The 13841-nt window shown below is 37.0% G+C and overlaps 1 protein-coding gene across 1 annotated transcript in view; it reads left to right on the top strand.

The window, feature by feature from the left end:
- The first annotated feature begins 511 nt into the window (after positions 1–511).
- The window catches only part of LOC134796688 (serine/threonine-protein kinase SIK2), a 65981-nt gene continuing 52651 nt past the window's right edge, over positions 512–13841 (top strand). The window contains exon 1 of the mRNA XM_063768856.1: positions 512–1142. Coding sequence (XP_063624926.1) covers positions 1017–1142 — 126 coding nt within the window. The 5' untranslated portion in view covers positions 512–1016. The remainder of the gene's footprint in view (positions 1143–13841) is intronic.

Raw genomic sequence — 13841 nt, 5'->3', positions numbered from 1 at the left:
AGCGGTTGAAGACAAACCATCCTAGCTGAGAATTCAAGTGATCACGGTTACGATCCCCAAAAACGTATAGTAGGATTAGTAGGACAGACAGTAAAGAAGAAAAATAAGATTATTAACCTTTTGGACGCCAATGACCTATATATCCGCACCGCAGGTTCAACGCCAAAGACTGATTAATCGGTCACAGACCACAGAGCAACATAGACCTACGTGCATATGCATAAAGTTCAATTTCAGTTTTGACACTTCGGTGACGTGGCGTCCGCGTGACAGCTTTTGTGTTTGACACGGCGTCGAAAAGGTTAAAATCATAAATTGGATGCTATAATAATAGTGAATTAGGTATAAATATGTAAACTACGTAGTACAGTTACGTGCTTACCTACCTACCCGAAAAGGTAGGTAGGACACGCGCTGTCGTGCTGACGTCACGCAAAGTAATATGGCGGGCGGCTGAAAGCGCGCGCGTGCCGCAGGTTGCTCGGCGGTCGCTCGCTGTGTGTGTTCAGCGTTCAGCGGCCGAGTTCAGTACCCGGTTGACAGCCGGCGAGGCGGCGGCGTCACGCGCTACTCAAACTGTTCAAAACGCACGCCGCCTCTTGCGCGATTTATAATCTATCTTAAATCAATTTTACACAAAACTCTACTGTATTTAAAATCTACTGAATGTGAGAGAGGACTCGTACGGTCCCGAAACAATTCCCATGGAACATCGAACCGTTGTAATATCTTTTATACGATTTACTTTACCAATGAATAACAACAATACCGTGCGTAATCACGTTACAGCAATGATCAAATACCTACGTGTAATGCAATTTACTGAATGACGTTAAGTAAATACGATCCGCTAGTGAGAGCTTTACTCCTGCTATGAGCGGTAGCGAGGCTTGGAGCTGGCTGAACAACAAAAGTGTTTTATAGTATTCAATGAACTGAAGTACTAATAGTATTATGACACATTTTTTTGGATTATTAGTGAGGTGTTGAGACTATAGTGTTTAAAAAAATCAACAATGGCGGACCGTGAACGTCCTGCTAAAACCCCTATTAGGGTGGGATTTTATGACATAGAAAGGACTATTGGCAAGGGTAATTTTGCCGTGGTCAAATTAGCACGACATCGAATAACGAAGACTGAGGTGAGTACCTAAACATCGCAGCTGATCTAGATTTTATCTCTTATCTACTATCGGACTACAGGTACCTAATCAATCGCTCTTTATTGTTGGATGCAACCATCAATTTCACCGTCAAGTACGTAGTTTCCAACATGTATATCCATATTAAACATCAATAAACAGTCAGAAGAACACACATACACATTACACATCTGTAAACATAGGTACAGGTTTTGATTATTTACACGTTACGGCTGAAAACTTCATTGATTTTTAATATATGATGGTGTCGCATCTCCAGGTGGGTTACGGAGTCATAAATTAATGATGACTTAAAAGAGGGTAGGGACCCTTTTTAAAGAGCATTAATAATTACGATAAGATTCACAACTGAAATTAATTTAACATTTTCTTAGCCTGGATGCAATGGATGATTAAACTCAATAACAAAATTTTTCGCTTAAATTAGGCTACTCCAGTATCTTTCGGTATCCTTAACTAACTAGAACAGAAGAGAAAATAAGTCTTTTTATTTACCAAAACCGCCGCCCCCAACGTTGATTTGGCACCAAAATTGTGTGTATTGTTTCAGCACCATTTTCAACTTCTGAGAACTGAAGAAAAGACAAATGAAAACCTAAATGTGCGTTGACCCAGCCACCTTCAGAAATGATGAAAGTTTTATTAAAAAATAAAAAATAAACAACAATATAATATTTAAACGCGCTTATACTTTATAGACGCATTAAGCATAACATATAAGTTGTCGTGAAATATTTATTTCAGACAAACAAACGACAAGACATACAAATTCTATACCGATCTTTATTTTATTTTATTTATTTTATTTTTAAACTTTATTGCACATACAAAAAGTACAACAGGCGGACTTAATGCCGTTATAGGCATTATCTACCAGTCAACCATAGGGCGAAACAGAAAAGCGTCCATGTGGGTGCATTGAGAAATAAACAGAAAAAACGTAACTTTTGAGCGAAGTAAATATCAACATTCTAAATAAATACCTACTATATATAATCTTTACCCAACTAGTTACATACATTAAAGGCACTTTTGTTTCTTATCAATAGGTACTTGAGTGAACTGCACTTGTTTAAGAGACCTACGTAATGAAGAAATCAATGTGGGTCATTATAACACTTGACTGTAACTATCAACCTACTCCAATTTCATGTGTGTGGAAAGTTACTATTGTTTAATCCAGATGCCTATATGTGTAAAGTTCCTTGGTTATGTCGTAAAACAAGAAAGATTATTTTTTTGTATCTTAAACATATACACATATAATATAATATTTAAACGCGCTTATACTTTATAGACGCATTAAGCATAACATATAAGTTGTCGTGAAATATTTATTTCAGACAAACAAACGACAAGACAGCACGATTGGGTATTTGGCCCTTGGAGACTGTCTATTTAGACAACAAATAATTTTAGTTCGAATCAATGTGCCTATTCTTGGTTAAATGTTTTCGCTCCATAGTTTGTGGATACTACTTTGCTTTCGGGTAGTTACAGACTTTCTTTCATCTTCTGATTTATATCTCGCACTCATTAAAATCTTGTCATTGTTAGCAACAAGCCAACAATTGACAAGCGAATGACACAATCCTGGTTTCCACTTTCAAAACACGCAAATCTAAGCGATACGCAATTTCCCACTTCCTACATTATAAACCGGGTTTTATGCAACTTAATTGAAGAGGCAATTGCCCTGGCGTTGTGTTATGTTGCACTTTTTTGCCGCCAATCTGCTTATTGGCTTATTAGCCATTTCCTTTCCCGATGTCCCCTTTACAATACCGAAGGAAGTGTCTCTCGGGCGTGGAAGGACCGAGGATGAAGCCTTTCACTTGGTAGAACGGTCATTGACCAAAATTAGCTTGTGAAATAGATGTCCTCAATTTGATACAGTCCAAAACTACCTACGTTGAGACGGGTTTTGGGCGTTGATGCAAGTCACAGGCAGAAAGTAGAAAGAAATTCCATTTCCTTAACTTTCGGAACATAATTATGAGGGTATCTTGAAGAGACAGCTTATGTGTTCTTCTGCGTGTGTATGACCCTGATAACATGCTGATCCTGATGCGGCAATTTCGTGGCACTTTCTTTTTTCTATTTTTAGTAGGTACTTATTTTCTTATATGAAAATTATCTGTGTTTACGATTGAAAATATTTCTATTCTACTTATAACCAAACAAATAATATAATAAAGGTATTTCATAAATTAAACAAAACGTAGGAGTAAGAAAGCCGTCATACTTTAGTTTAGAAATAAATGAGGACCTTTGATTATTAAAGTAGGTAGTACTTTAATAATCAAAGGTCCTCATTTAGTACCTATGTAGCTTTTGATGTATGATTATAATAATTATATATATATATATAATATAATAATAATAGCCCATTATCCAGTCCATCCAACTTTCAAATCTATAGCCCATGACCTTAGTTCCCATCGCAGCACAAAAGTGCTGCCTGCAATAGTCTTTGCACCTGGCGGGGACCATCTCCGGATGTATAACATTGTGCGTTCGGGGATGGTATCCGCCACGTGTATCCCTTGCTTTTTAGATTAAAGTGTCTTAAAGGGCCTCTGCTCTGTTGGCTTCGGCCCCACGTACGCCTCCCAAAGGTCCGGGACCCCATGGTCCCGAGATATTTAAAAGACATAATAATAATAATATATTAATTCCCCAATAGGTAATCAGTGAATACGAAATACGGAGGTTACCAAACGGACAAAATCATTATTATTCATCGGCTCTAATGGTCACCTTGCTGGCATTTCCTCGTCTAATATTACATGAGACCTCAGTAATGCGGACTTATAAATAACTTATACGCAGTTTGAGCTGTTAAGTAAATACATTGTAGGAACTTTATTAATCAACGTATGTAAATAAACATATTCCGCCGACTTCCGTCCGTTTTGACTTCTTCCTTATTCAAATCGAATTAAATTCAGAGATTGCATCTGTTGAATACTTCCTGAGAAAAGGATACAAATATCATGATGAGTAAGAATTCCGTCGTGCGTACCTACTCGATTAAAAACAAATTCGTCGATACGAAAAATAAAACAGTTGCCAAACAATTTCTGATAAAACAATATTGTCAATATTGTTGACCTTAGATCCGCTTCGTTCGCTGGGGACCAAGAGGAGCGTCGTTAGTTTTATCGTGTAAGATTAATTCCAAAATCCCGGGATGGACGGTGTAGTCACGTTTTGTTGCCCTCGACAGCACAATTGCGTATTTGGCCCTTGGAGACTGTCTATTTAGACAACAAATAATTTTAGTTCGAATCAATGTGCCTATTCTTGATTAGGTACTTATAGGATGTATGTCATCGAATTGTTTTCCTATACGCACAGAGAATATGTGGAATCTTGAAACCAGTTTTAAATAATCACGTGTTTGTTGTTTGGAAAGGAGGCCGAGGCCGAGCTACAATGCCTTAAATACAAAAAAGCAGTATGTTGCGTACATTGTACCATTTGTACCCCTAATTACATATTGGAATGAAACATTAAAGAACGAAGAAAGGAAGAAACGAATAAACCCTTCCGTATTCGTTGATTCCGACTCGCTATATATAGCGAAAATTCATCGAGGTTATTGGACAATGTAATGCACATCAAATAAAAAATAACAACGTAATAGGGTACACATATCTGACCAAGGTAGTCTTAACAAGTAACGTACATTTTTCAAGTGAGATGCAGTAAAAAAAAATTGCTAGATTGTCCTTTTGCCTTCGTATGAACGTGAACGATCCTTTATTAGTTACTCTGGCGAAGCCGCGCGATGTTGCATGAGAGATACCTATCTTCAAATGTAAACCGTGAGATTCTGTCAATAGCGGTACATTTCGAAACATGAGAAAGAGCTATCACTTGTATAAATTGACCTTATTATGTCGCCGTAGAACGTTAACAACTAACTACTCAGTTGTTAAATTTAACGACACTTAAGAATCTTAAGATGGCAGTTTCTAATTAGATGACGCAGATACTTATTATCCTTGGTTGCTTCTGTTTTGATCATCCGGGAAGTAAATAGAAACAGGCAGCGTGATAATGACGTGTAGTTAATGTTTTAATAGCCTCGGAGTACCTGGTTAAGAGCTTGGGCGTAATGCTCGTGTACCGCGCCGAAGCTTAAAGTGGGTCGTTGGCCGAACGGCGCCGTCCTCGTGAATGAGTCATTTGATGCGTTTTAGTGTAGATATACACCGACTCAGTTTTAGGTCTTAATTCGAGATGCACCGAACACGTATCATGCGTAACGGCAGTGTTTGATGGACGTGAAGGTGCGAGGGTGACGCATCGGTAGGTTACGGAGCCACCGTGTTGAATGAATGCACCGAAATAACAGAACGGACGCCCTCGGCCTTCGGCGTCCGTGTGCGCGCCGGCGATGGAACGAGCTATGAGTAAACACAAAAATCCGGTTCAAGTGTACGGTTAAAATGTTTGGTATCTTCAACTCGTTATTTAGGAATGTTGTACTTAGTAATGACCGTGAAGCCGATACGAACAAGCCTTTCTTTAAGCACTTCTGGTATAAAAAGTAAATCGTTTAGCTCCATTCCTGTAAAGTTGTTTTTAATACCTATCCATAAACGCAGATAATAAATAGAGCTCTACTATTGAAATACAAATTGTGTTAACTGTAACGGCTAAGCAGAACGTACAGAAAAAGATCTCACCTTTCGGCTAAAACTAATCATCGTAGGTAAGTATCACGGATGGTCGATGAGTGTTTGCCAAATGTTCTGCAGAATATAACCAATCATTCGGCATGCCGGCGGGAGCGCTGCCGCGTCCACAAATACTCGACACCGACCTTGCGTGGTGCGGGATGCACGCTCAACATTGTTTTTATTATTTTACGTTTTTCTCAACGAAACGCCATTGCCACCAAGGTGATGGCCAACCATCCGACTGAGTCGTAGACGCCAAATAAATTTAGACTGTCTGGAGCAAACAGTGAGCTCTTTGTATTTGATACGAACCAGTGACATTTTGCTTAAATGGACATAAACACTACAATAATGAAACGGTGTTAAACTAAGCTACACCGGTTTCCTGTTGTAGGGATCTCATAAATCTTGTAAATAATCTGTCATCTGTTTTTGTTGGATTTTCCAGCGCTTTGTGTTTCGTATGATTTACTATCCACCTTCCTATCCCACAAGTCAAATAATTACCTAACGAACGACTAAACTTGACAATAGTATAGTTCTATGGTTCTTATGGTTATTAATTATGGTTATTGTAGTGCTAAGATGTATACTGTTTCAAGTTTTTTTCATTAAATAAGTCGTTCCTTACTAACTGTGAGAATTTCACATGCTATAAGATTTTGCGTTGCAGATAAAAACATTATGGCTGATTGTTAAATATTTAACTAATTCTGAAACTGCCGCTTCTTCTAGGAAAGTCATTCGGCATCTTTAGAACTTTGCCCTAATTAGTGTAATTAGAGTCTAACTAATGAGGTAACCACTAAGAATTTTGCTTTGGATACGCTAGAATTCTTCGTTTCAGCAAGAAAGTAATGATTTTGCTTTCTCTAGCACTCACGTATAGTGGCAAACTCTCACCGAAGATTTCAATTGCGAGATTTCCCATTTGCTCCAATAAATTCAGTTCCACACGCCGACGACACTGATTATCTGCCTAACGATTTGATGTTATCACACGCAGACAATACATGTGTAGGTATGATAAAAAAGAAAAAACCTATAATCAAAATGAAGAAAAAAAAGAAAATGTTTTGCCTCACGCCTGACTGTATTGAGAGAAAATGTTTCGTGACAAAACCTGTACCAAACCACATGATAATGAGCAAAGCTGTCATCGATAAATTAACCGATTTCGAAATGATCACTTATCTCAACAATAATTAATAACAACGTGCGGTTCATTGAGCGGCAACTTTTTCATCACTGGAACTATGTGTAAGTATGTGTACATTGTCTGTTATTATATAAAACGGTAGCAATCGGTGCGTTAAAAAACCCGTCCGATAATTGCGTCAATATTCACGAGAAAGTAGCTTCTGCCGGACAGGTATATCCGAGACAGACCATCTATTAGTTTCATTAATCAAGGTATGTGCGATGTGATTTGTGTGCCGCATGCTGGGGGTGCGTGATGGCGAGTGTTTGGCCAGGAAATCTTTTCGTATGGCACGCGCTTCGTTTACATTGAGGCGCTTGAAAAATGTGCGCTTGACGCAAATGCGTTATCTATTTTAGAGTTCTGCGTCAGTGGTCTGGTGTTATCTGCTCTGCAGTCTGGCGGTCACCCTCGTAGGCGTCTTCTCGTCATGGTCCGGAATCACGCCAAATATAGCCACAAGATGAACGCTGTTGCTATGCTTAACACTTTCAACATTACTGTGGACACTTGCTAATACTCGTACCCGTTAGGCCTATATACTTAATTTTACTCAAATTTATATATATAGGCTAAAATTAAATATTAAAATTATACTTACGGGCTTTCATCTTAAAATTATTTTTATTCTTGCTGATTGGATTGACATGTTACTATTTGTTTGTTGATCTAAGGCTCCAATGTTATTCAGAAAAGACATTGTTGTGATTTTTTTCATTGTTACCATCACTATCTTTATTTCGCAAAATGATTCACGAACCGAGAATTTTCTGGTTATCTAGCCAGAATGATCTCAAGAATAGACCATTGTGACGTATAAAAAATTGGCTGAGACTAAATGACGTGAGCTGCTGGAACTTATCCATGTTTTTTGTGAATGTCAATGTAAACAGGTGTTTTGCTTTGCTGGCTTCACAGGCAGTGACAACACTGTAAAACGAAGCAAAACGGGCTTAGTGGAATTAAAAAACCGGCCAAGTGCGAGTCGGACTCGCACACGAAGGGTACCGTACCATTATCTATAAAAACGGTCACCCATCCAAGTACTGACCCCGCCCGACGTTGCTTAACTTCGGTCAAAAATCACGTTTGTTGCATGGGAGCCTCACTTAAAAATCTTTATTTTATTCTGTTTTTAGTATTTGTTGTTATAGCGGCAACAGAAATACATCATCTGTGAAAATTTCAACTGTCTAGCTATCACGGTTCGTGAGATACAGCTTGGTGACGGACGGACAGCGGAGTCTTAGTAATACGGGTCCCGTTTTACCCTTTGGGTACGGAACCCTAAAAACGACGGCCGCCAGGGCCCCGTTTATCAAAAGCTTGTAACTTGTAATTTACAAGAGGAAGTCCCTTTCTAACAAAAGCTGTCAAAAAGTGACATCCGCTGGTATTACAAGCTTTTGATAAACCAACAGGGCACTGGTCGTGGGTTCAATTTCAGCGCACACCTATCCTGTAAAGTCTTCTAATTTCCCTAACTTTAATACAAAGACTGGTACAAGGCGTCAATAACTAGGATGCCTACGTTTATCAGGAGATAATTCGTGATAGCGCGGAGACACGCGTGCCTGTTTGCTTTCAACCTTATCAGCAACTGTGACGTCAATCCCACATATTGACCTGACGTTTGCTTTATACATAACTAAAATGGATCTTGCTACGAGATACATGAAGCAAGGACGTTAAGTTACTTCTGGTTAATAGTTCTGAATTGTTGAAGGTTATGTACCTAATTATTCAAAAAGCGGAAGAGCTTTTGATTTGCATATTAAATATATGCATTTAATCCGGATTAGTTATGGAATGTTGAATGTTTATTTTTAAAGTTGTTAGAGCAAAACCTGCCATTTTGTGCCAGGGTTTTGTTTTTTATGGGTTAAATGGTTCGCTTTTATCAAATTTATTCATAGTGTGCATTTAGTCGTAGGTGTGAGGTCCGATTATTAGTATTTTGATTTTCTATCAGGCGAGTTTTATTCATTGTGGTGTGTAATCGCTAAGCAATCTTGCTAGTTTGAAATTTCAACTAGACGATTGTTTAAATTACTACATAATACATATATATGGTTAGGTACTAGTACTGCGCGTACTCAAATAGAACTGGACAAACGTCTTAATACTTGAGGACATTTTGCCGTCTAGACCGAAGTTGGTTGGTATTAGAGGTCATTTATCATCATGGTAACGATATTTTTTGTATTAGTTAGCTACGCTGGTTGTTAAAAGTCATTCAGCCCGTGGCTCGTGCGTCACTAGTTTTAAAGGTGAACCGAACTACACTGAAGTAATGGGGTCATTACACTTATCTATTTATTCTTAATTAGTTCATGTTTATTCTATCCCCGTCTCCGTATTTAGATATTAACAATTATGCAACATGTTGTAACAACTACGTATTTCCTTTAGTAAGATTTATTTACATTTATGATGACAAACTAGCAAATTTATCTCCATACATTTATTGCACAATAAAGATGGATTGGGGTCGTTTTATTACTGTTATCATTGTCTGTTGTAATTATGTCTTTGTTAACATTGTCGATCTGTTTGAATTTAAATGAAGAAAGTTCCATTAATGCTTTAATTTATCTTCCTAATCTTAGTCGATTCTGTGTCTATTCCATATTATGTTTATTAAGCGATACATTCTGTCGGTATTTGTAGGTTAAGCCATTAATATTTTACGTAGGAGACGAGATCAATAAGATTCATGTAAATTGGTTCCAGATATAGAATTGAATCAAATAAATAGCTAATAAGGTTAGCTGATACAAAGTTACTCAAATGGTAAATATAATGGCGTTCCTAATAAATACCTATGTCTGTTCTGTCTTATTAACTATAAATATAGTCAGGTAGGTAGGTACACATAGTCCTGCTTAGAAAAGTTTTACATAAAAATGTCCCCTATCAAAGTGGATTGAGCGAGGGGTGCAGACGGGAAACTACGACTCTTACTCACGTAACACATTCGTTCTATGCGTATACGGAGTAGATAGATACTCTTTCAGCAAGTCTTTGCCGACGTGCATGGGGAAAGCGTATTGTAGAACTGCCTATGTATGTATTTGTACCGTGCCAAACTCAAGCCAAATTTACCCTTTTATACATTGACTTTAAGTCGCTTCTGGCATAATAGAGATGCATTAAGGAGTCGTCCTTACTGACAACCGACAAAACGTTTACCACATTCTATCTTTCAAAATCATGATGTGTTGTGATAGTGACAAGATCAGTCCTCGCATTAAGGACACGATAACACGTAAGAAGAACGTAGTTTGGATGGACAACGAATCGTTGAACAAGGCTATCTTCAAGAGCAATTAAATAAACATTTGTTAGGCCAGTCATGTATCGATCGAACGTACCCGAATTATGTTAAAGATGCATTTATTCCATGTAAACAATAATGAGTTTCTCCATTAAGACACGTATGAATTAAAATTCACCGTAAATCATTCGCTACGCTACCCTTGTAGGAATAGAGCATTGTTATTTAAGCGTAATCAATAGAGTTTAAGTTTTGTCTACGACAGGTAAACGCCATTTTATAAACAAATGGTTTTACGCAAGCGGTAGCTTGACGGCCAGCAGGATAGAAACATGAAATCTATGGCGTGAAACTGAAAATAAGGGTCGGAATTGTAAGGATCTGTAATTTAGTAGAGCAAGGGGGACGTATAGTCGTCTTGCTCACCCTCGAGCGGAGTGCTTGGTCATATTGATCGTAGTCTGGACTTGTTGATCTCTCCTCGCACGGTCCCTCGGTTTACTAGCAGTGTTGCCATATTTACAGCATTATCTTTATTCATAAATATGTAATCCCATTATAATAGATGGCATATACATGTATAAAATAACGCTTTTTTTCTACTTATGTTATGTGCTTTTATTTCCCCATTAATCCCAATTCAGCAATTGAAACCTCATATAAAATAAACTAACAACTAAACGTTTAAAACTGCTCTTAAGGTTTTGCATTTATCTAGAACCAGGTTTAAATATATTATATGTATATATTTAAATCATAAGTCTGTAACCGAATTGTGTAAGTAGACTTTTATATTTAGCACTCCAGTATTTTGCTCAGCGTGGCAACACAGTGTAACAGTGTGTCGGACGACGATTCATTAAAATGTTCGTGTCGCTGTAAGCGTTACAATCACTGGACCTGATTCAGCACTCTGGGATATACCGCAAGTCCGTAAATATTAAGTGCTATTTAAACCCCTGGGACTGGGACTATTTGATAGGAGTCTTAAGACTTGACTGAAAATATAATATATGTAAATATTAGGTATTGGTAAGTAGTTCACGGAATTTACTCTCCGCCGGTGACTTTGTCCGCTTAAACATTTAAACGTCTTTAAACATTTTCTTTCCCCAAGGGAAGATTCAAAAATGCAATCTTGCATGCACGTAATATATAATAGAGAAATCGTTTATTTCAAACAGAAAAACTTATACCCTATGTTAGTACTTAAATAAAAACACTTAAAGCTACAATATTAAAACAAGTGGCAATATGAGTTACATATTTAACCCTGCCTAGCTGGTGATAGAACTCAAAAATACTGTACATATTTCGTGAGTTCATTTAAGGTATTTTTATTTTTCATGATTCTACGATATGTACTTATGCACACACATTTTTAATGATAAATTCCTGTCAGCGTGCTCTAGCTCATTCGAAACACGACTTTAGGCATTACTTATTGATAACGATAGGATTTAGATTATGACGTTAAGTACTTACCTACGTCTGCCGACTCCATAATCTGGGTTTTTACTTATCTCGTCTTTGTGATAATTATCGTGTATTTTGCCCGTTGCTTTAGATTTATCATTTGATTACAATTGACGCATGTAATTATTATATGTAATAAATTGATAAAACAGACTTTGCTTTACTAACATCTATAGATATTTATCATATAATTAATGTCAACATGTTATCACCATATTAATAATACTGCTAGATACTTTCTCTTGTGTTTATGTTATGTTTTAGATTTATTAATTTCTGATATATACTTTATAGATAAGATATGATTTTGGTAATGACCTTAACTTCTGTTTTTGTTATAAACTTCCTTATTTGGTTCACTTTATATATATATATATATAAACTCATTCATGAAAACATTGAAAACCCATTCAGTTAGGTCATTCCACGAAGTGTTGCTCCAACTTTAAGCAATCTAAACTATTCGATAACCTACCCTCAATATTACGACGGACGCCTCAAGCGGTTCACAGTTTAAACGTATTACAGAACTCATTTGGGAATAAATTCACACGCGTAAACCGGATTTTCCTTTACCAGAAGATATTCCGATTCACAGAACATGACACCAATTGAGTATGTCATCAGTAGGTACATCACGCTCGCACTTATGGATTTGCGGGAGCGTGACGAACTGATGGCATTGATATTGAAATCACATGGTTATCGTATTTTACAAATCTAAATACGCTTAGAGGAAGCAGAGTCGCATCATACATGTATATAAAGAAAGATTATATTCATGACGTATGCGGATTGGGAGAGGAAAACGGTGGCTTGACTTTGATAATCGTATGATTAACAGAAAGAAGTTTTTCACCTCAGCAGCTCGAACAATGGTACTTTGCTTCTTAAAACAGTGAGCAAAATGCGATTTTGCTCACTGAGTGAGACAAAATGACATTCAAGTGACCTTTATAGTCAAATGTCATTTCAACATGCGGGGTCTAATACAAGTTCGAAATAAATACTTGGGTTCTATTATCTCTGTCCCTTTCACACTCAAAAATGCAAAAAGAAATAGACAAAAAAAAAGGTTTAAACGACATTCAACGGTATATTGACGGTTTATAATAGACCCCCGAAAAACGTCAGAACGCATCGCTCCAAACCACGTACGAGTATGAATTCTTAATAACTAATTAATAAAAATAAAATTTAAGATTTGATAAAAACTGATAAAACACAATATTCTATGTATTTTATTGTACAATTAAAATAATGAACTCAAAAAATACACAGATTATCAAGCAAAATGAATTATTCTACTCTTAAGACTTAAGAGTTTTTTTTTGCATTAGAAATAAGGTAAACAATCTTGATGTGTCTTTTAATTAAAAAACACATTTTAAAAATAAGTTACGGCAAATATGTAACAATTATGAATCTAATACCATCTTTTATATTCTTCTGCTTTCATAAGTAATAGTTATTGATTTTTATAAAGCGTTTTTCAATTAAAAGACATGTCAAAATCGCTTACCTTCTTACAAGTTCTTTCTAATGCTAAAAAAACGAACTATACACGAGATCAAAGTTATTTACATCTCGTGCGCTTTTGAGTCCCTTACTACGCTCAAGATTAGAATCTTTCGCTTGCACGGGACTCAAAATAAGCACTCGAAGAAATATCAAACTTTGATCTCTTGTTGTACAAATAACTATTATGTAGTTGCAGAGATACTGATGTGTAAGGACTAATTCTTGCCGATAGCAATACTGGCATGTTTGTGCGTCCCAATTAGACATGTGCGCCGATGGCAAAATCATCGGCGGCGGCGTCCGATGATTTTTTGACCGGCGGCGGCGGCGTGATCGGCGTGAAATCGGCGTGGCATAATTTTTTATACTGCATGAGAACATGGCTATAGAAACTCTACATTAAAGCCTTCTGAGTATTTACTAGGCTATCCAAAACATATTACGTGTGTTTTCTAAATTATTGCCGAAAATTATATCCCAATGTCACTTGGCAACCATTTCTTACCAACCTA

This window comes from Cydia splendana, chromosome 14 (genome assembly GCF_910591565.1).
Source record: "Cydia splendana chromosome 14, ilCydSple1.2, whole genome shotgun sequence".
Lineage (NCBI taxonomy): Eukaryota > Metazoa > Arthropoda > Insecta > Lepidoptera > Tortricidae > Cydia > Cydia splendana.
This window is presented reverse-complemented; position numbering and strand designations above follow the sequence as displayed.